Source organism: Rosa chinensis, chromosome 5 (genome assembly GCF_002994745.2).
Source record: "Rosa chinensis cultivar Old Blush chromosome 5, RchiOBHm-V2, whole genome shotgun sequence".
NCBI lineage: Eukaryota > Viridiplantae > Streptophyta > Magnoliopsida > Rosales > Rosaceae > Rosa > Rosa chinensis.
The window spans coordinates 4,021,496-4,043,603 of NC_037092.1; the positions used below are offsets into that span (position 1 = coordinate 4,021,496).

The window sequence follows — 22,108 nt, forward strand, 5'->3', positions numbered from 1 at the left end:
AGAGGGAGAGGGGTTGGAGAGAGAGAGAGTAGTAGTGGTTCTCTATTGAAGTGTAACTATCGACAGGTTTGAGTATGTAACCATCGAGCATCTTCAGATTTAAAATAAAAAAATATTTACCATGTAAAGAATGAGTATGTAACTTCATGTTCTGTGAATAAATGGAAGATACAGCAACTTATACGGCAATCATCATTGTAGTAACTTCATGTTCATGAAGCGAGTGGCAATTTACAATACAATAAAACGAGTTTGTGCTACATGGCATTTGTAATGCACACCATTATGTTTCAGGAAATGACATGAAAGAGTGCTACTGTCTCAATAATGCGTGTACAACATCTTCAAACTCCATTAGCAATGAGCCAATGAAGTAGAATTTGGGAAATTTCAGGGGCACCATTATGTTGGGCTTTTAAGGTATGGGTCATCCTTGAATTTTGAGTACATTGGAAGATCAAGAGCTTCCTCTGCAATTTTCCTGTCCTCATGGATCTTTTCGATCAAGCTCTCGAGAGATGGGAAATTGGCCTGTGTAATTTCACACCAAAATATCAGAAAGAATAAAAGGACATGGAGAAATGAGTAATTTACTGTAAGATGTTGATTGATTTAATTGTGTAAGTTTATACCTCAGGCCGTATGTAGCCAACTATGATAAGATGCAATTCCTCCCCATAGAAGTCCTCACCAAAGTCATGAAGCAGCCATGGCTCCTGTATTGCAATTGAACTTGTAAGCAAGAAGAAAATTACTTGCAAAGGGTAAGTTATGTGTTCGTGTTCTCAAAGACTCACTATAGTCTTTTCAGTGTTGTTGAAATAAGGATTCCAACCAATACTCATGACCATTTTAAAGACACCTCGCGTTCGTAATCCAGCCCAACCGAAATATACTCCCGAGGGATGTTCTGAAAGGAGAGTTGAATATCGCTCGGTGGATAGATTAGCTGGAGAAAAGATGGTTGCACCCTTATTAGGATAACAAAATGAAACAGCTTTATCAAGCATTAAAGGAGAGAGAGAGAAATCTGATCATATGCAACAAAGCAATTATCTAAAGGTCGAAATGTGGGGGTGCCTAAGGACACTATACAGCATGAGCTACATGAAATAGAACTTATGGATATTATTATCCCAAACTAACAACATCAGTTATCACTATGTCATCCCAAGACATGTAGACTGTTAAGAGTTTAATACTGAATAAGCCACTAGCAAACAACCTTAGTCCACAAACCTGTAGGGATCCCAAGTACTTTTGAGCCCCGACCAAATCCCTTAATGACAGGACCACCAATTTGCCAAGGTTCTATTGGTAAAGTGTCTTTTATCCCTGCAACAACAGATCAAATGCTATGAAAATGGTGAATGAAAGTTGCACATGGATGAAGAAAGGAGAAAGATATTGGGGGTTTACAATCTTTGAAAGGAGGTAGGCCCCACTTTTCAGGATGCAAATCAAGTAGAGAGTTGATCACCTCATCTGCTGAAGTATAGAGATGGGATTGCTTTGGCAGAGAGGGTACAACAACTACCCCCATTCCAGCAGCCTTACCGGCTGTCACACCTGGCCTGGAAAACCCCAATAGAGAAATGCTTAGAAAAAAATGCAAAGGAAAGTGACATTAGTTCTTAAACCATAAACATCATCAGGAACATCTGGCATATAATTATCATTGCCAAAGCAGTTCTTGCAAACAAAATTAGAAACCCAATCTTTCTGTAGCAAGCATAATTTTGTGGGACTTAACAATGCAACTTTGGAGGCAAACAAGACAATATGGTATAATAATTTCTTGCGTAGATCACTTTGATAGCAAATAGATACAAAGGGAAGAAGCCAAGGTCTTCAGACAGTCATGCTTTATTTCATAAATTTATATTTGCTTTCAACAAAAAATATCAACATTAGATTCAATTCTGTGGGTAACCTTTGAGTGTGAAAATCAACATCCTAGAAACAAGACCGGTGATTAAACATAAGAGAAAAAGGGTCAATGATCAGCTAACTAGAGTCAAACCGAAGTTGAAACCATGTAACATGAAACATACATCTACATCTACATACAAAAAAACACACAGAACAAACCTAATCTGGAAAAACCAAAGTAAGGTGACTCACAGAGAATCTTCAATGACAAGGCAGCTGGACGGTTCAATATTTAATCTTTTAGCAGCTTCAAGGAATCTACAATGCAAAACTGTAAAGTTAGAGTTTCAGAAGAGCAAGCATTCAAAGCTTGTAATATTAAAAAAAGTCAAGATCAAGCATAATATTGTTGCATTCTCACATTTCAGGAGATGGCTTTCCTGATCTTACTTCGTCACCTCCAATGATGACTAAGAAGGATTCTTTCCAACCTACATATGAAAACACAATAAGAAAATAAGTAATTCCTTAGTATAATATAACACATCTTAGCATCCTCGATGCATGTCATACCAAACAAGTTTCAATCTAAGAACAATACGCAAGAGTATACCCTGATGAAAAGAAATTTTGGTTTCTATGTTTTCCCTTGGAGAGTTTGAAGCCAATGCTATTGGCACTCTGTGACCACTCAAATGTTTAATTAGCCGATTGGCACCTGGAAGCGCTTTGATGTTGCACCACCTAGAGCGACAATTGAGAAAAGCCATCAGCTATTTGGAATGAAGTATTCAGCTAATTATTGGTGTTTGAAAGTAAGTGCAGAAGTTAATTACTGATTGGAGAACATTGGGTTTAGCTCTGAGATTAATTCACTCGTTGTGCAAGATAGCCCATAATCCTCCACAATAGCAGATGCAGCTTCGAATGGTGTTTTTCCAACTATCTTTTGAACTTCCCTCCCATCCCATTTCTTTCCATACTTCCCCAAATATACTCTTAAAACATCACTTATTATGCCATCTGTGATGAAATTAAAATCAAAAGAAAAGTTGCAGGCAACATAATTCCATTATTATAGACCAAAGTAAAATGGATTTGGTACTCGGACCACAATCGGACCTGTGTGTAGTAGAGTACCATCCAAATCAAGGATAACACATGAAACTAATTTCTTTAATGGCTCTGCGATGGACATCTTCAAGACCATATATAGATCTCAGATATTGTGACTATGTTCTGATCTATGGAATGTATCTGAAAAAGACACAAATTCAATGACTGAGATACTAACAATTTGACCCAAACACATAATAAGCTACTAATCAATAACATCAATTCAACATTCCTCTCTTACAATGTATAGAAGATATCAAAGTAAATCCTTGCAAAATTCATTTCTGCCATCTTTTGCATATATAAACATTATATGGCTAATGTAATACATAACTAAACATACAAAGTCTCTTCCCTGGAGGGTAATCACAAAACACATCTTTCACTGTCTTTTTATTTATCCTAATAACAGCAACCGTTAAGAACTATATGAAATAAGTTCAAAACAAAGCCAAATTGAAACATGGTTCTATGAGAAAGTAAAGGAATGAGTTCTTCAGTGGCTAGCCTTATGAAAACAATGTAGAATTCAACTGTAAAAAAAAATATGTTAAACTAATTTCATAAGAATGTGGGGGGGGAGAGAGTAGTAGTGGTTCTCTATTGAAGTGTCCTGGGAAATGCACCAAAATCTTTAGTTAAAAAAAAAACAGAAATTTCACCTAACTTAAAGCAGCAGGTGCAATTTGCCAAAGAAACATCATTTTCCGGCTGAATTACGATTCAGTGATTCATGAGAAGCATGATATGTCAAATGACAGAGAGTTTTACTTTTCTGCGAATTTAAAGTATCTTTATGAGAAAAGAAACAAAGATACACTGTAAACAAGTCAGTGTATCAGTTCCTAAGATGTGCTTGAGAAAATGTTTGCAGGACCACAGATATAAGTAGTTCTGCCCCTCTTTCTCAATTAAGATTCTAAGTAGTTGTAAGTCTGTCGTCGGTTAAGGGCGCAGAGACAGCATTAGACTTGTTGAACATTTTTAGCACTCCATAAAAATTATGTCATAATCAGCAGCATATTAGCTGGAATCAGTAGCATTTTAGGAAGCAGCTGAATTTGGAGAGAAGGCAGAGCAAGAATCTCAAAGCACCATTGGAAACTATCAAAATCAATGAGAATCAGCCAAAGGGTCATCGAAATAGGAAATATATAGTTTTTTTTTTTCCTTACAGAATTTTGGCTAGTTAGTACTATAGTAAAGCTACTCTTTAAGTTTTCAGCTAATAACATTGTTTTTATCTATAACAATGAGAAGTTCAAAAGAAAATTCGAAGAGAGAGAGGCTGTAAAATATAGGGGAAAACCAAAGAAGCATAGGAAAAAGACCCTGCATTGAATTAACCATTATGTGACTCGAAAACTAACAGATACACACTGACAAATGTCCAATATGAAATTCCCAAAACCGCGACGGATGAACTAAACTTGACAGGAATAAGGTTCCATGAGAGTTGAAACAGCATACCTTTTGAGTCACGATGATGAACGTAGTCAGCCACTTTCTAATACTACCTTACCTATCCTTTCTCGCTTGTGTTATCTTCCCTTTCTCTCTTCTATCTCCCTTCTTTTCCTTCCCTGATAGGAAACTGATACGAGATGAAGAACCAATTTTGGGTTACAAATCTTGTGTGAAACTGTTATCGAGTAAATAATTTTGGGTTACAAATCTTGTATTACCTTTGCTTATCAGCTTAAACCTCACTGCTTATCATGAATCTGCAATTGACCATTTCAACCAGTTAATCAGTAAGCTCATAAAGCTCCATTATATCATTTTGACTGTAATTATATGGTTTATACCATCCAGAAGACAAGAATTCAAGATTCAAGATCAACTGGAAAATGGAAATAGCTGAAATTTGAAAACTTGAAGTAAGAACCAACAGTCCAACAACGCATCAAGTTACAAGTCATAAGATCAAATCGAGTAATCGACAAATCATCAAATATTCAAATGGAAATCGATTAAAGACTGGAGGAGGAGAGGACTGAGGAGCCGACCCGCCCGACCGAGCCGTCGCCACTCGCCGAGAAGCAGAAGAAGACGACGGAGACTCGGAGAGGGAGAGAGAGAGAGAGAGAGAGATCAGGGGCGGTACCTGGAGGGTGGAGGCGGAGACGCCGAGACGGGTTGCTGGAGCAGTCGGGAGTGCTCCAAGGACTCAAGGAGGAAATCGAGGACCTGCAGTTTGGGCTGTTCGGCGGAGGAGAAAAAAAAAAAAAAAAACCCGGTGGGAATTTCTGCAGCGGAAGCTAATAGCTGATCTTGGTTTCGTTCAAAACTCGACGGTGGGGCTTGCCATGTGTCTTAATCTCCTTCAAAACTTAGATAGCTCAGGTAAAAACAGTGCACGGAGAGGATCCTCTCCCGACTGGGAAACCAAAGAAAGAAGCGGACGGCAGCTGTTGCCCAATAAACTTTGGATAATTCATGCCACCGACCTAAAAAAACAATTTCATTTTTTTGAACAATTATAGATAATTTTTTTTATTTATAAGTTTTTTATACACTGTTTGAGAAGGAAAATGATGTTTGTAATACATTATACATGTGCAAACTTTCAAGAATGGCGAGCTAGTATGTCTTGAAATTTTAAAAGAAAATGAAAGTGTGTGATTTGCAATGAGTAATAGTGTTAGATGTGTGTGAAATTCTTGATCAATCGTCTTTAGATTTAATCTAGTTATATTTTTATGTTTGAATATTGTGTAACAAAATAAAGTTATTAACTCATGCGTCTATATACTTTTGTTTGTGTTTGTTCTCTACGATTAGCTTACATTACGTAGTTGGTAAGTAAAACGCCGCTTCAATTCATAAATAGAAATCTAAGAAATATTTATAATACAAACAGTAGTTCAACAAAAAGGTTATGATCGTAGTTTATTTGTGTATGACACGCGTGCGGTTTGATTTTTATAAACATGTGGTTCGCAATTAATTACAATAATATGTCTTGCTCAAAAGTTTGACCTTCATTTTCTTTCATGTTGTTTCCCTCAAAGTTAAACGGTGTAATCACCTAAAATATAACATACACTTCTTATTATTTGTGATCGTGTGCAAATATTACCATATTAATTAATATTGATACGTTGAATTAACGCGTTTTTCCATGTATATATATATACACACACATATACGATTTAACATATTATTGTATGAACTAACAGCACCTTATGTGATTCTTTTTTTAAATTTTAGTTCATACAAGTCTTAATCTTTCGAAATGACCAACTACAACTATTATTCAACTATCCTCTATTGCAGTGGCGGAGCCATAAATTAATCTAAAATGAGGCACTCGAAAGTTTACAAAAAGAAAATTTAAAACTTAATATATATCAAAATTTTAACAAAAATAAAAAATTAGAACAAAGCTACAGAAAGATTGATTTAAATTACATATTTTATTAATCAAACTTATAGTTTTTAGATTTTAAATAATTTTTCATAATGAAAATATAATTTATCTTTAAACTTTAAAACTATACGAAAGAATAGTGTTAATGTTTTTTTGTTAAGAAGAAAAAGTAGTATTAATGTTAAGAAAAAATTAATCCAAAAAAAAAGAGGAAAGAATTAGAACTCTGTTGCTACCAACACTTGAAACTTGGACCAGCCTCTTAATGTAAGAGGCCTCTACCCACTGCAACAACACAGCTTCCAGTCATTGTGAAACCAAAAACATTTTAAACTAAAATCTTAGTGGGGCACAGGATCCACCGTGACGCTAATGTGGCTTCACCCCTGCTCTATTGTTATACAATATTCATCGGTTTATGAGTCAATTTGTAGTACGCACAATTATGTAGAGGTCCACAAAAGTGTTATGAATCCATCACTCTGCTAGTCATACGCCTAACTCAATTACATCAAAACTATAACAAATGAACAACAACATGACACCAAATTCAAAACGCGTTAACATAACATTCTACAAGTAGATTATCCTCCACCACAACACCGAAACAAATACATTACTTTCGATTTGATTTAAGAGGCACAACAGATGCCATATACCTGAAGAAAAAGTAAAATGCTTACTTTGTGTATATTACGTCTTTTGACACATCCCAAAGTTCCAAAACAAACTAATGTTCAACGGCAACAAATCAAACCGATCGAAGCATCACAAATTTTTTCACAATTGATCCCACTGTCAAATATGCATAGATAAGTTAGGATCAATACACACATACCCAGAATTAATTATATATTGTATTTCATGCCGAAATAACAACCAAGTCGTTGTAGTATAGTGGTAAGTATTCCCGCCTGTCACGCGGGTGACCCGGGTTCGATCCCCGGCAACGGCGATTTTTTTTTTTTCCAAATTTATTTTTCATTATTTCAAAAAAATTAAAACGCAAATAAAAGTCCCCCGCCCTCATTTTCAATCTCCATTGCTTTTCCCTCTTCATTTCGGTGTTAACCTCTTCTCCTTCTTCCCAAACGGCACCGTTTTGGCCACATTCACTCCACTCCTGCTAGGGTTTAGGGTTTTACAAAGCCCTCCTACACTGTTTCGTTTACCAGATTTGGCCATGGAAACCGACGAAGAAGAACAACGCGTCACTCCATTCCAGCTCCAGTTTGACAAGCCAGTCGCTTCGCAGGTACGCTTCTACACTCACAGCCTCCAAATCCCCAATTGTTTTGATCGGAATAGTAATTTTCTGTTTTCAATTGCCAGATTAAGATCGCGGAGTGGAATCCCGAGAAGGATTTACTCGCCATGGTAACTGAAGACTCCAAGATTTTACTGCACCGCTTCAATTGGCAGAGGCTCTGGACAATCTCCCCAGGTATCTCTCTGATTTTGTGTTCTTCTGGCCTTGTATGGTTTGGTTGTGAATTTGTGAGCTTAGTTTTTTTTTTTTTTTTGGGTTCACATTTTGTGTAGGGAAGAGCATAACGTCTTTGTGTTGGAGACCTGATGGTAAAGCCATCGCCGTCGGGCTCGAAGATGGAACAGTCTCATTGCATGATGTTGAAGTGAGTAGCGTTAATTTTCGAGTGAAACATTGTGATATGAATTACATGAATTCACCGATTATAGTGTGTAGGATTTGCATCACGTATGCTACAAGCTTCTAGAGAGTACATATGATATAGTGTATGAGCAGCTAGATAAATTTTTTTTTTCCCTCTTCATTATGCTTTTCTAATCTGTTTGTTTTCGGTGATTTTGAATGCAAGGCAGAATGGAAAGTTGTTGAGGAGCTTGAAATCGCATACTGTGGCTGTTGTTTCTCTTAATTGGGAGGAGGATGGACAGATGACTAGAGTATGTGCCAAATTGATTCTGATGGGTAAAATCATGAAATCACTTTACTTTATTTATGATCTCATTTTGATCTATTTCTTAAAAATTGATGTCAGGATGAGTATGGCAGCCACTCGGTATATGAAGACCGTACTTCTCGTTTCTTTCCACCACCTCCAAGAGTTCCACGAATGCCTGGACTAGTATCTGGAGAGACCGGTTTCATGGATGATAGTGAAGATTCATTTCGAGAGCTGTCAAATTCTTCACAGCAACGTTTTAATATCCTCTGCAGTGGAGATAAAGATGGATTCATTTGCTTTAGTATATTTGGGATCTTTCCGATAGGGAAAATTGTAAGTAGTAACTTCTGCTCCATTCTGAGAAAGTTATAGGTTTTTGTGTTTAGTTTTGTGAAGCTACATATTCCAGTTTATGTCTGATGTGTCTCGTAACTACCTGTGTCATCTTTTCCCCGTGCCAGAACATACACAACTTTGGTGCTGCTAGTCCACTTAAGGATACTGAAGCTGAGTGTAGACTTCTGAATGCTTCTGTTTACAAGGTACATTCACTGTGTTCATAATGATCTTGAAAGGTCCTGCTGTTGGAATTTTCCTTTTTCCTAAAGCTAGCATAAATTTGCTTTTTTCTTTATTCTTTCTTAAAGTGCTTCTTCTTTAAAGCAATTTACAGGTTAACAGCGAACTAATTTACCAGGCCAAACTGATGTTATCACATGTTGTTGTCATTAGGTTGCTTTGTCAAAAGATCTTTGTCATTTGATAGTCATGTGTTCAGGAGAATTAATTGAAGATAGGGAAGAATCAGAAAACAGGCAGATGACTGAACCTGGTATGCATGGCTTACATTGCATAGTGCTTGATACATCTATATTTTGGAAGAGGTAACTTTTCTGTGGCAACCAGGATATTACAGACTGTTCAAAACATATAATAAGTTGTGCTGTGATATGATTATATTATATTATACTATATTTAATTCCTCTATTATTTTGTTTCTCTTGTTCTTGTTCAGTGTTTCAGTGCATGCCAATTGCTGCTTATTCTAAGTTTTAGGATCTGAGATTGATTTAAATGTAATTCATGTGTCAAGCTATGTATTGTAGAATGTTTAAAGTTTCACCTATTGATTTTCCACTTGAGATCAAATATCTGGCTTACCATTTTATTTATCATTGTAGAAAAAGTGAGCTTCATCAAGTGGCGCAACAAGCTTCTAACATTGAGGAATTGGCAGAGGTTATTCGGTCATCAATTTCAGTTATGCACAAGGAGTGGTCTGATGCTATGCGCACTTTTCATGACAAGTTTGATTCTCTGTCCAATCTGATCATAGACCATGGTAACTTCTGAATATCACCTAGTCCCTTTTTCTTGATATTGTTCTTGGTCATTTAGTTCGCCCATTCATACTGTCCCTACCATTTCTTTAAAGGACTCCAGTCCTCTCCCCAAGAGGAGTTTTTGAGTCTTTTAGGCGGTGCAAGGACTAGTCCAGCAGTTCATCAGTTTCTAGTTAACTCTCTCGGTGAAGTGGTATGCTTAGTCTCATGTAACATCTTCTTTTGAGATCTTGATTTTATGCATTCCGCTTAGCAAACTGTATGCAATCATATAATTTATTCAAAAATTGTATTTCTACTTAGGGCGTGAAGCGCGTGTCAAAGGCTGTTTGTGGTGCTGGGAAAGAACTGCAGCTTATAATCCTAAATCATCTCCAGGTGCTTTATTATTAGTTCTTGCTGTTGATGCAAATTTTCATGTTAGAAGCAGTTGATCTTTGCCGTACTCCTTGATGGGGTCAGCTAATATAATCAGTTAGAGCATAAAATAGTTCCATTGTCACAATCTATGTCTAAGAAAAATGCTCTCATATATTCATGCGGAATTGGCAGAGGAAACATAGATTACCAGTTTAGGGTTCACATTTTCATTGTAAACATCATGAGTCCCCAATCTCGTATATGTTTCTGTTTATCCCTTGAGCTTTGTTTAATGATACAAGTCGAGTTATTGCTTGATATAATTGATCCTATTGCTCAATACTCCTCCTATCAGAGGGCTTGAGTTGTAACCAAAGCTAACTACCTACCCTTTCCAGCCTGCTGCAGAAATTATCGCATTCAGGATGGGAGAACTAAGAGGCCTTTCAAGATGGAGAGCACGCTATCAGGGCATCGGTTTGGATGAGACGCTTATCAATAATGCAACAGAAAAAGCTGGAATGATACTTGTACAAGTTGAACGGTTTATCAGGGTGCTTTCATCTGTGGTGCAGCAGGTTTGCTTTGATCTTGAATCATTGTTGCTCTTGTATCTTACTATTGAACAGTATTCCCGTCTATTCTTCCTTTCACTTCCCCAAACTATATCTTACTAACGAGGCTGTAGTTAGAAATGTTAAGTAGTTATGTACTTTAACTTAGATCCACTATTAATTTAGAGAAACTGTAGTTACCTGGAGAAGTATTATAATTCAGGCAATTTGAAAATTGGTTACTGTACAAAATGAAATAGAACAATTTCTTTCATGATTCCTGCAAATTTCCCATTAATATCTGATGTTGTCTTTTCGTTCAGTTTTCGAACTTCTTCAATTGGCTCTTGAAGTGTATAAAGTTACTCAATTCAGAACCCAGTGATCATCATCTTCTACTGTACAATAGGTCTGTGCCTAGTATTCATGTGTTTAATCTGGTTATCAGCATCTATTCGCTTACTCACACATATCAGTTTGGCAGTGAACTTGTTGTTATATTCTTGAAGTTTCTATATGACCAAGATCCTGTTAAGCAGTTGCTGGAGGCGTCGGAAGCTGATGAGAGTATCGAAGTTGGATTGTAAGTGATTTATATATCACTCAGAGGCAATCTGTTTTGGAGTACAACCATTTTCTTAATTAGTATCATCTATCATATAATATATTTAGCATGTTGATAATTATTGCTTATCCAACATTTGTCTTTAACACTCTTGGAGTGTCAGTCTGTTTTGTTGTTCACAAATCTATGTGTCTGCATTTATGTACATTTGACTGATTTGAGGACAATGGACATTCAGTGTGCATTTATGTCTGTAATTATACAAGTATTTGGAATATGGATTCTCATTGTATTTCTCAAGACTGAAATCTGCTTTCCATTATTTCAGGGAAACAGTGCAGAGAGTTAGAGAATTAGTTCAGTTTGGGGGATTTTCAGATTGTGAGCACCTGCAGAGGACGTTAGCCAAGGAATTTCAGCAGATGGAGTCTAGGTATGCAGAGGTTTAGAGAATTGATTACTGTAGCTTTGGTGACTACGTGACTATTATCTCCCTCTCTATGAATGTTGGATTGTGTTAGTCATGTAGTCAATATATTGAACATCACAATTTACTGAGGTTGGCAAATGGAGGAAGCTTTTCTGACATAAATTGACATGCTTTGGTTCCTGAAAGTGTCGATGTTGACTATTTGAATCTACCATGGGTTCTCTGACCAAAGAGTTAATGCTTTAACGTGTTTAAATTGTCATTCTAGTTTAGACTTTTTACAACTGCAGTAAATTTCACTTCATTACTTTAATCACTATCAAAGCACAGCATACACAGCATATATAGAATAAGTCTTCTCTGAAAGTAATACTTTCTATTTCAACTTATAAACCCCCCTTGGTGTTTTAGTTTTAAGGAGGCTTTTCAGATGCCCTTTACTACAATTTCAAGAAAGATAGTCTGTGAAGATTCATTGCCACTTTGCCCACTGCCACCTTCGTCAGCATCTTTGTCTACCAGTATTCCTATGTCAGTATCATATTATGAGGTACTTATTATTTTAGTAATTAATGACCTTAAATTGCATGGCCATTCGGTATTATTCAATAAAATCCAATACTTGGATTGCTAATCAGTAACATTGTTGCTTTTCCTTCCTGTATAGGATGCCTCCCATTCCGTCCCTCATCAGACTCGTCAACATATGTTTCTTGACTACATATCTTTCCATATACCAGATGAGTCCTTCTCTGGTATGGAAAATTGTATAGGCATAGTGAGGGGGATTATGCATGACTCAAGCATTGTAAAGAGGGGTTATACTTCAGTAGAAGCTGTACTGTTGTGCATCCCTGTTGGTTATTACTGTGTGGATCTTTCTTTATATAAGGTAGAGAAACTGTACTTTGTTACTTACAAACAGCAGTGATTCTTTTTTTATTGTATTTGTTTTTGGATTTCCTTTAAAGCTACTTTATTCTTGCAGGAAAGTCAGATTGTTTTATTATTAAATGAAACAACTACCACTTCTGAAAGCTCTGGTGATGCCTGTATGATGATTGTGCAAGCAAATGACCTTCCATTTGTATCTATCACAAGATCCACTAGTCTAAACTATTGGAACTTGCATCAACTGAAGGTAATTCTTATCCTTGCTCACTCATCCATTCATATGGGTTAGATTACTTGAAAAAGAGATCACATAACTCTTATCTTTCTCCATCACAGTGTCAATTGCATTCTGTACTCTATTTTAGTATTAGTCAAGTTGTTATCCTTAACTTCTCTATCCTAAGTTGTAACCATTCTGTTTTTCTCTTTTGGTCATCGATTGACCACTCTTTCTACAAAAGCATGCTGTCAAAGTTGGGGCATGTGGGTTATTTTTTGAGAACTCAAACTCATCCCCTGTTGAAATAGTTTTCCTTTTCATTTGGATGGGTGCTTGTATGCTGTTCGTGCAGCAGTTCTATTGTTAGTTTTAGTGTCATGTCAAGCATTTTTCTTTTTCTTTTCTTCCCTCCATTTTTTCAATTATTGTTTTGTCCTAAGCTGTGCGAGAGATTTGTTTTTTTTTTTTTTTTATAAATAAAATAAAGACCCAATCACATTCTTTCCTTGATTATTCTGATGCAATCTCTGTTCCCTGTTGCTCTATGGTAATGCTACTATTCTCTATTTGTACATTTAGGACTCTGTTGTTCACTTGCAAATGGAGAACGAGAAGGTTCGCAGTATACCCCATTCTGTTATTGCTCCTCTAGCAGTTAGCTGTAAGTCGCTCTAATTGTTTCTTAGTCAATCATGTTTTTGAATCCAAACAATGGACAAATTCTATCATGTGGGTCTGAAGCTAGGAATGTGATTTGAATTTCACATAAATTGTGAATCTTTAGTTTTATTTAGTATTTAGGAATGCTCGAGAAAAAAGGTATTATCTCAAATGCGCTTTAAATCACTGACTCAGTTTTATTTATTATTGTCCTGATAAAAATGATCAAAACTCTTTCTATGTTGCGTTTTAGCATTTAATGCAAAATGTTTAAATCAAAAACCCAACATTTAAATTTCAGCATATCAAAATAAAACCTTAATCTTTGCTAGAAGTGATGAAAATGAATACAGCAATCGTGGTTTATTTTGACCAACTAGTTTGTCTCCAACTTTTCGTGGTGCCGTATTGTGGTGTATATTCCCCATAAAAACTACAACGTGCAGCATTTCTTATATTTATATTGAATTTTTTGTGACAGCATCAAGAGGTGTGGCCTGTGTTTTTGCTGCAAGAAAGCGTGCCTTGGTCTACATTCTGGAGGAAGATGAAGATGAAGTTTCTGATTCAGAGTGACCCTCACTCTTTTTATGTATCAGATTGGTTTTCATGGGTTTTCAATCAACCAGGGGTATAAATTTTGTATATATGGAGGTTCAAGATAGGACAAGCTCACAAAATGAGGCATGAGTTCATACTTTGGACAAACCCATAACATTGTCTGCCAGTCGAAATGAAATCGAGAATTTATTCAGCTTAAAACGGTGATCAACTTATTAGAGATTAATGGCATACGTCGATCAAAAACATATCAGCCATTGACTACTTAATCCAGTAATCCTATCACCTGAGCCCCTGACGACAGAAACAAACTATAGGGTGCGTACAAAAACAAATTCATTTCTTACATAACTAGATATTGACCAAATTACATTTATTAGATTACAATACAAATAAAATTAAGAATAAAAATTCTTCAGTGACATTAATCATGTCAAGTTCAAAATACAATTCGTGAACAAAAAAAAAAGAAAAAATTCACAGAACAATGAGTAATAAAAGAACAACGTACTACCAACAAGTGTACTCACTTGTACCCTTACGCCTTCCGTGAAATGTAAATAAGAAACACCTTTGCCAACTTTAGCTACAAGAAAGCTTCCGCTGAAACATTGCTAGTCAGTTGAAAGAGCTCAACACTGTTGATTTCACAAGTTGCAGTGAAATGGTGCCTATGTCACAAGAAAACTAGCATGCTTCGAAGTAAAGCACAACCGTTAAAAGCAGCGGGTGTCAACTGAGAAGATCAGCTTACTGTTCATGAACTGTACAGTCAGAGGTCCGAAGATGTCAGACTTATATTCCAAGGAACAACTGTACCCAGACTCAAGGTTTTACTCCTAGATTTATCCACGGAACCACTCAATTCTTGCTGAAGTTAGAAACTGCAACATGATACAAATTCAGGTTGGGGAACTGATTCCCTCATGACACCAAACTGTATCAGCGAATCTCCTTTCTTCATTCAAGTCATAAATTATGATTCATCCAACTCAACCAGTTGTGCCCGTCTCTCAGCAGCCTTCTTTCTAATGAATATGCCCCATCTAAGGGCTGCCTTAAGTTTGAGCCAACCAACAACAGCCTTACCAGATGAACGGCTGCGATCATCGTCGAAATTGTAGTTTATAGATGGACTGGGCATATATGCTGAGGCGTAAGAATAGTCTTCGGTAGCATTTATGGAAGGATGGACACCCTGACCGTGAACTTGACCATGACCACCCATGCTAAACATACGAAGTAGATGCTGCATATCTTCATGTTCAAGTATCTCATGGCTCCTCGTACGAATTTCTTCCTCTGGGAAAAAGTCAAGTCCCCTAAAAGAAGCAAGATTGGATGTATCCACATTCTGGAATCCTGATGTGGATGATTGTGGCGGACCAAGGGCACGCATATTTTCACTTCTTTGGATTTCATGTGGGTGCGAAGTGCTGGGCAACTGACTCTGTAGAGGGAATGAAGAGCCATCAAACTGAACGGGAGGATTGAGATTTACGTTCTGTGGAGGTATTGAAAATCGGGTTGCCATGCCATCATTATAACCTATAATGAAAGAGAAAGCACACACACACAAGTCAGCAACCACATAGTTTAGGGGAAACAGACAAAACCTCAATTTTTTCTACTGCATCTTATAAATTTGAAAACAGACTATTATGAAACATACCAACAAAATTTAAATTGTTATTGTACCAACCCTCAGGCTTTGTGATCCCACCGGTAAGGGAGGATGGATGACTCTTTAGATATAACTTTCGATAAAGTCATTGGATACAACATTTTGGCCAAAGAAAATATACCTCCCGCAATAAATCCAGGATCCATAATATTCTGCTCTGAAGGAACTGGCAGGCTAGGTAGTGTGAACTGCTGGTTAAATGAGTTTGTATACTCCTGCGAAACCATGGGAACCTCAAGTTGAGAGGTAACTGGACCCTTCTGCTGCTTGAAGTTTAGAAGAGACTTTCCATCATACTCCATAACATGCATCCAGTTTTCATACGCCTTCTTCACCAAACCGTCAACATAGACCTGCAAGAAACAAAACCATTCACTGTTCTCTCAGATTTCATCTCTGACAGTTTACAAACGAATAAAATCTTAAAAAATATCTATGGCTCTGTATATATAGCTTTAAGTCTTTAACAGACCCAAGGAAGTATAGAAGAGTCATGACACAACTTAACATCAGTCTAGTTGAACTTATCAAACTTAAAGGCTACGACTATGATCCCAACACAATCCTAAAGTAGAAACTGAAAAGTATATTCAGACACATCAACCAGAAGTTCAGACTATTAAGGTTAATTTGCTTAATCTTGGTGTTCCTTTATAAATTGAATAGCAACTGCATATGAAGTAGATTTTCTCCCTGTATGGGTAAAACCGTAAAACAGAAGAAACATCCATTAAGTTTATAGGTCAATGACATTGCAGTTCATACCATAAGTTAACCAAAACCATGAACCATAGAGGACCCACGAAAACCAAAGAAACCAGAGGGTCACATACCTTCTGGCTGTCTGAGAGAGAGTCAGCGGACATATACTGTTCATTGGTGATTAACCCACTCAACTCATAGATATTGTTGAAAACAACACCAACACTTCTTGCATCCTCAGGATAGTACACATAGAGTTTACCACCTAGAAGACAGGTCTTTGCATGTTGTATAAGGACGTCCCACATCTTATTCGACATGCCACTCCCAAGAATCTGTGACAAACGGATAAAAAACTTAGGAACTGCATTGTTTGTATCTCGGTTTGACAAACAAGTTCTATATTCTTACATTCCGCAGTCTCTGCGAGTCTCTATTCACAAGTCGTAGGAAGTCTTCAACAGTAAAGACTCCGGCCTTATTCAGTCTCTTGTGAAATGACCCATCTTTTCCAATTTTCTCCAATCTCCAAACCTCATCAGTTAGCACAGGTGGGTAGTGTTTCTTGTATACTGTAAAGTAAAAAAAAAAAAATACAAAGATTAACTTTTGATTATTATCATTATTTTGCACACAAAAGAGGAAACATGTCCAGAACAAATTATTGACTCACATTCCCCACGGTGGTCCTTAACGGTGAAGGCATCTGTTTTTGCTTCACGGATACGAATTCCATCGCAACAGCCTGAGGCAACCTTCAATCCTAGCCTGAACTTCCTGCTCCTAATCCAGCTTGAATTATCGGTAAATGTCAGCTCCCCTAGAGTTCCTACACCTTCTTTCAGTGTCACTTGAAGATCCCCAGTGAGAAGTGGCCTCTTTCCTTCACGCTCTTTCACCACATGGCTCTCAAATTCTTCTTCAGTCCAGTTATCATCGTCCTCATTGTTAAAATCACCTTCAAGAACAATAACATCTAGTTTCACCATTGACTCTGGACCTGATGTGACAACACAGTGTGTATTTGCATCAATCAACACAATAGGGATTGCGGCACCCCACTCTCCTTCTACTTTTCCACCAGTAAAGAGAGGAAGCGACAACTTGGACCTGAAGTGCAGCTGCAAGTTTCTTCCATCAGGTCCTTCAATTTGTTTAGGAGGAGACGACCTGCTATTTAAAACCATTAGAAGAACAAATTATTGACATGAAAGAAAAATAACTGATTGAATAAGTAACAGAAACAAGAGAAAGAAAAGTGAATTAACAAAACTAGGTAGAAAGGGTCAAATACCTTCCGGTAAGTTTAGCCGGGCCTAATTTTGCTAAAGCACGCTCTACCTCTTCACTGACCTGTTCACATTAAATAAACAAGAAACATCAGCTATGCATGTTAGTTAATCCAATTTCATTTAATTACAGATTAGGAAGCAATAAATGGTATGAATTTCTTTAAACGGATGAAAATTGAAAACAATAATTCTCCTAATCCTTCACAAAAGCCAAAAAAAAAAACAAAAGTCGACAAAAAGTTATATAACTTACAACTCTGCGTAGAATTGGCTCCAGTGAGGAGCAAAGCTTTTGCAGACTGTCGACCTTGAGAGCTTCAACAATTACACTGCATCAAACAAACATTTAAAGCAAATTTAACATTTCATAGAATCCAACAACTTCTCGATCCAACTTGGACTAAACATGCCTCCACGACTATATAAATTTAAAAAAGTTCATCTGTAGATCTCGAAACCAATCATGTTAGCATATGAGAATGACATAATAAACTGTAATCACTACGTCTGGATTAGGAAGACCCATTAAACACTGCCACGACTTCCCATAATCCAGACCAATATTTACTTCCTACACATCACTTGGCAACCTCTAAAATGACTTTCCAAGTTCAAGTCACATGAACCATAAAAAGTAAAGAGCTTCCACATTTCCGGGAAACACCATTCCAGCTAAATTCACTAGTCGAATTTTTCGAAAGAAAAAGATTTCACCTTGCTAGAGCTGGGCGTTTCCTATCAGGCTGGCCTTCTTCAGCTGCGGCCGAATCCAGACCCCGCTTCTCCCTGGCCATACTATTCGATCTCTCCATGTACCTCGTCTGCATCTTCCACCTCTCTGATTACAAACAATCTCAATGCAAAACAAAATCACAATAAAGCGCAGACACACTTTGACTGGCAAAATTCCAATTCCGCAAGCCAACACTCACCAACCAAACCCAAGTCAACAACTTTCTTTCTCTGCTCAACCGAAACCCTGATCCGAAACGCTAGTCTTTATTGCGGCTGCGGCAATCGAATTGGATGAGGGGGGGGGAGGGGGGAAGGCAAAGACAAAAAAAGTGAAAAGGAGAGAATAATAGAGGAGCGGGAAAGTGAAAAAATAGGAAAGAAAGAGAGCTATCTGAGAAGTTTCCAGGAAGCGTCGGCGAATTTTCTCGCCCCCGCTAACGTGTTTGAAAAAATTTAATGTTGAAAAAGTTGACGATGACGGCAGAGACGGCCCCTTTTACTTGGAAATAGTGGCGAATCCGGGGGAGGGGTCGGTGGGGCTGAGATTTGTCGGAGGCGAACGATCAGGGTGATCGGGGCCGTCGGTGGGGGAATCTTTTTTTTTTAATTTTTTAAAGCATTGGCCACGTGAGTCTTTGGTGGGCTGGATATTGGGGACTGATGATCGTGTGTGGTGAGTGTAGGTGGGGTTATTGTGGGGGGGTGATGAAGATGAAGTAATTACTGGATATGGAAGAGTCAAGGATGGATTAAGGAATATCAAAGTTGGATTTTGCTTCTCCTAAGTGATTAGATTGTTGTTAACAGAGTCTTCAATTTCTCTCCTGTAATTGCTAAGCAACTTCTTGACATTTACTTATGTATTTCGGGGAGTTTTTGTCGTTGAAATTCCATGCAAATAAATGACATATTTTAGTGTATAATATAAGATATGTTTATATTTGTAAATTTAAATGAAGTGTCGGTTAATATTTGTTTGGCATTTTTACAGTGTTAAAAAAATTGTAGTGAGAAACCAGTTGTTAATCTTTAACAGTAATGATCGTGGTTATTTGATTGCACGATTTAGTCTTTTGCAACAAAGGCCAAAAGTAGACTTGCTGTGAAAAAAGATAAACCCTCTAGCTAGCGGCTAGCGCGGTTGTGCTTTCAAATAATATATACGTGACAGTAGGATGAGCTTAATGACAAACACAGTCATAGTGAGATAGTCCGTATACTACTTCTCAATTATTGATAGAAATTTGGACCTTATTACTGGTGACAAAACGAATTTCTTTACAAAAGGAGGATAACTACACTTTTTAAGTCTTTAACAAAGGTGCCACTATACGAGCAAAAAAGGCAAGATGCCACAACATGCCGCAAAAGTTCTTGGATACGATTCTGTAGAACAATGTAACACTGAATTGATTTCATTCAAGGGTACAGAAAATTTTAGTATACAACTGAAGCATGATCTTAACTAAACGCCAGTTCCACATGCTCATAAATTGTTCAAAGTTACACCCAAAATGAAAGTTCTGGTTAGCTGAACTCATGTACTTTATATATCTCCAAAGCAAGGACAATTTGTAGATCCTAAAACTTCAAAGAATTGGACAAGGGTAGAGTAGCTAGCGCCTCTTTTGAGTTATTTTCCTTTCCCTTCCTTTTTTTCTCTTTTCTTTTGCATCTTTCGCCCTGATTTGCGCTTTCCAACTTTTTTGAATGGTTTTCTTGTTGCTCACAGGAACATTGTCCTTTTTATTAGGTCCAACTGTTTCGGGCACCACGGCATCTGGCTTTGTAACTGGATGGATTTACTTTTCCCTAGAGATCTCGCTTGTCGTCACTGTGACTTTTATGTCGCCATTGTCATTACTTGTTGTACTTTGAACACATGATATTGGTTAACTCCAATGCATAATGAGCATAAAATGAATCAGTATGATACACCAAAATCCAAATCTAAACATATAAAACCAGTAAGGCAGATACACTCAAGTTCATTTGACACATGCAAAAGGCCATTGTCATGATTCCTAATTTTTATGTTTGTTCAAGCTAGAGCATTTAAAGGGGATTAAGTCTTTTTTGGCATCAGTACTATCGAAATTTTTGCATCTTTTCCAACGATGGAAGGAAAATCTTTGACTTCACTAATGTTTTATGTAAAAGCATACGCAACTCATATCTAGCCACTGCATGATCAAACATTTTGCGAAGTAACACCGATGCTATTAAAGTGCATTCCAATACTCACTGAGTTTCAATGTCTATTATTATTGAGATTTACTATCCCAAAAAACAACAACTGAGTAACTAAGACTACAGTGATATGCAACAGCGTTTAGCAGCTTGAGAGTAACTAAGATAGTCAACATGAGCTTCAAGTACTGACACAATAAAGTGGCGGTGTATGCATTACAAGGTTTTTGAAAATACCAGAGATTGGAATATATAGGACTTCCTTCTCTATATTGAAATAGGACTCCCTAAAAATCTTAGGGCGAAATCTCTTTTTGTGTCTGACTAGGAAACTAAAAGAGTAAAAATGGCCAACACAACACCGTGTGCCCCAAGCATGTAAAGGCCTATATAGCTAGCGAACCCTAAAGTCCGGAAAAAAAAATTATAAGGTATGTTTAACAAAAAAAAAAATCTTTTATAAAAGTAAATTTAATGTAAGATATATTTAACAGTTGTAATGTATTCTTTTTATTAAAAAAAATTTTATTAATTTATTAAAGTCAATATTATACCACTCAACTGATACAAAAGTAAAAATTATTATTATTTATTATTGTTTTCTGCATAGAGTAGAGGGGTGGGGGGAGGAGGGGGGCCAGTACAAGATTTTTGTATGAATCTCATTAAATTCATATGCCAATTATAGGTGCACATGTCAGCATTTCAAAAGTTTGGGGAGGCTAGGGCCACCTCCGACCCCTATGAAGTTTCGTCAGTATATGTGACTAAATATGCCTGTATTGATTGATTTGCAGGCCTGATTTGGGGGCATGATTTTTGTATAAATCTCATTAAATTCATATGTCAATTATAGGTGCACATGTCAGCATTTCAGAAGTTTGGTGAGGCCAGGGCCATCTCCCGGCCCTATGAAGTTCCGCTAGTGTATGTGACTAATTTGCCTGTATTGATTGATTTGCAGGCCTGGTCTGTAAGGTTCAGAAATAAACCCATCATAATGTGTGTGTGAATTTGTGAGAGGACTTTTGGTTTTATGTAATTATAACTACATATATGTAGTGAGAATTTCTAATGTCTTGGTTTAAGTTATGTTATGTACCTTAATTGAATGGGAATGCTGTGAAAGGGACTAAACATGTCTGGATAAGTATCAAAATCTCTTTATGTTTGGTTTAATATATAGTTCATTTGGTTTGATGTATTTTTATATATTCCAAAGTAGTTTACAATCAATAATCTATAAATATTTTCTTTTGAAGAAAAACGAAACACGTATATCTGACTCAATTTTAAACTGAAAAGGGAAGTGTTTTCACAGTATTTGATGTGAATAGGCTTTAGTTGCTCGGAGTGTTATCGACATTTGGCCCCAACATACATACATGGCAACCACGCTGCTGAAATCCTCTCGCTGACTTCGCAGCTTCTCCTCTCCCCTTGCTTGTTCGTACTTGTGGAAAACATTACATGTCAGAAGCTGGTTCTCCCGCTAAAAGGCGAACTGGAAAACTTTGAACCTCGAGTTACACTAACTTTTCGTGCAAGAAATTATCCATATCCTCTAATTCTTCATGTTGTAGAGTGACATCCTCTTTATCTGCTTTCTGACCTCTCAGTTGATCCACC

At 37.0% G+C, this 22,108-nt stretch overlaps 3 protein-coding genes and 1 non-coding gene across 9 annotated transcripts; 2 read left to right on the forward strand and 2 right to left on the reverse strand.

Moving 5' to 3' along the window:
* Nucleotides 1-131: 131 nt before the first annotated feature.
* Nucleotides 132-5,402, reverse strand: LOC112164924 (bifunctional riboflavin kinase/FMN phosphatase). 3 transcript variants are annotated; one of them, XM_024301282.2, is made up of 13 exons: nt 5,096-5,402; nt 4,674-4,712; nt 4,459-4,582; nt 2,995-3,129; nt 2,709-2,895; nt 2,486-2,616; nt 2,294-2,363; nt 2,125-2,190; nt 1,420-1,574; nt 1,240-1,335; nt 798-910; nt 633-716; nt 132-531 (listed from the first exon to the last, which is right to left on the reverse strand). In XM_024301282.2, the coding sequence occupies exons 4-13, from the start codon at nt 3,080-3,082 to the stop codon at nt 403-405; spliced, it is 1,119 nt and encodes a 372-aa protein (XP_024157050.1). In that variant the 5' UTR covers nt 3,083-3,129; nt 4,459-4,582; nt 4,674-4,712; nt 5,096-5,402; the 3' UTR covers nt 132-402. The 3 variants fall into 3 exon arrangements, with proteins under 3 accessions (XP_024157050.1, XP_024157049.1, XP_024157051.1); XM_024301281.2 differs by having other exon boundaries at nt 798-949; nt 5,096-5,398; XM_024301283.2 differs by lacking the exon at nt 2,995-3,129 and having other exon boundaries at nt 798-949; nt 5,096-5,396.
* Nucleotides 5,403-7,244: 1,842 nt separating this feature from the next.
* On the forward strand, nt 7,245-7,316 carry TRNAD-GUC. Its single transcript has one exon. It is a non-coding gene; the product is annotated as a tRNA-Asp (tRNA).
* Nucleotides 7,317-7,411: 95 nt separating this feature from the next.
* LOC112164922 (anaphase-promoting complex subunit 4) lies at nt 7,412-14,077 on the forward strand. The gene is made up of 19 exons (XM_024301277.2): nt 7,412-7,616; nt 7,694-7,805; nt 7,904-7,995; nt 8,204-8,287; nt 8,383-8,622; nt 8,751-8,831; nt 9,022-9,173; nt 9,471-9,631; nt 9,725-9,825; nt 9,936-10,010; nt 10,391-10,570; nt 10,870-10,955; nt 11,031-11,129; nt 11,440-11,544; nt 11,953-12,091; nt 12,209-12,433; nt 12,530-12,682; nt 13,235-13,316; nt 13,797-14,077. The coding sequence occupies exons 1-19, from the start codon at nt 7,545-7,547 to the stop codon at nt 13,889-13,891; spliced, it is 2,334 nt and encodes a 777-aa protein (XP_024157045.1). The 5' UTR covers nt 7,412-7,544; the 3' UTR covers nt 13,892-14,077.
* A 121-nt stretch (nt 14,078-14,198) lies between these two features.
* Nucleotides 14,199-18,728, reverse strand: LOC112164923 (calmodulin-binding protein 60 D). Of its 4 annotated transcripts, none has more exons than XM_040519560.1 (9): nt 18,487-18,728; nt 18,269-18,375; nt 17,808-17,883; nt 17,557-17,615; nt 16,936-17,435; nt 16,674-16,834; nt 16,394-16,597; nt 15,682-15,913; nt 14,199-15,424 (listed from the first exon to the last, which is right to left on the reverse strand). In XM_040519560.1, the coding sequence occupies exons 2-9, from the start codon at nt 18,364-18,366 to the stop codon at nt 14,853-14,855; spliced, it is 1,902 nt and encodes a 633-aa protein (XP_040375494.1). In that variant the 5' UTR covers nt 18,367-18,375; nt 18,487-18,728; the 3' UTR covers nt 14,199-14,852. The 4 variants fall into 4 exon arrangements, with proteins under 4 accessions (XP_040375494.1, XP_024157046.1, XP_024157047.1 ...); XM_024301278.2 differs by having other exon boundaries at nt 18,269-18,392; XM_024301279.2 differs by having other exon boundaries at nt 18,269-18,407.
* Between the last annotated feature and the right edge of the window lie 3,380 nt (nt 18,729-22,108).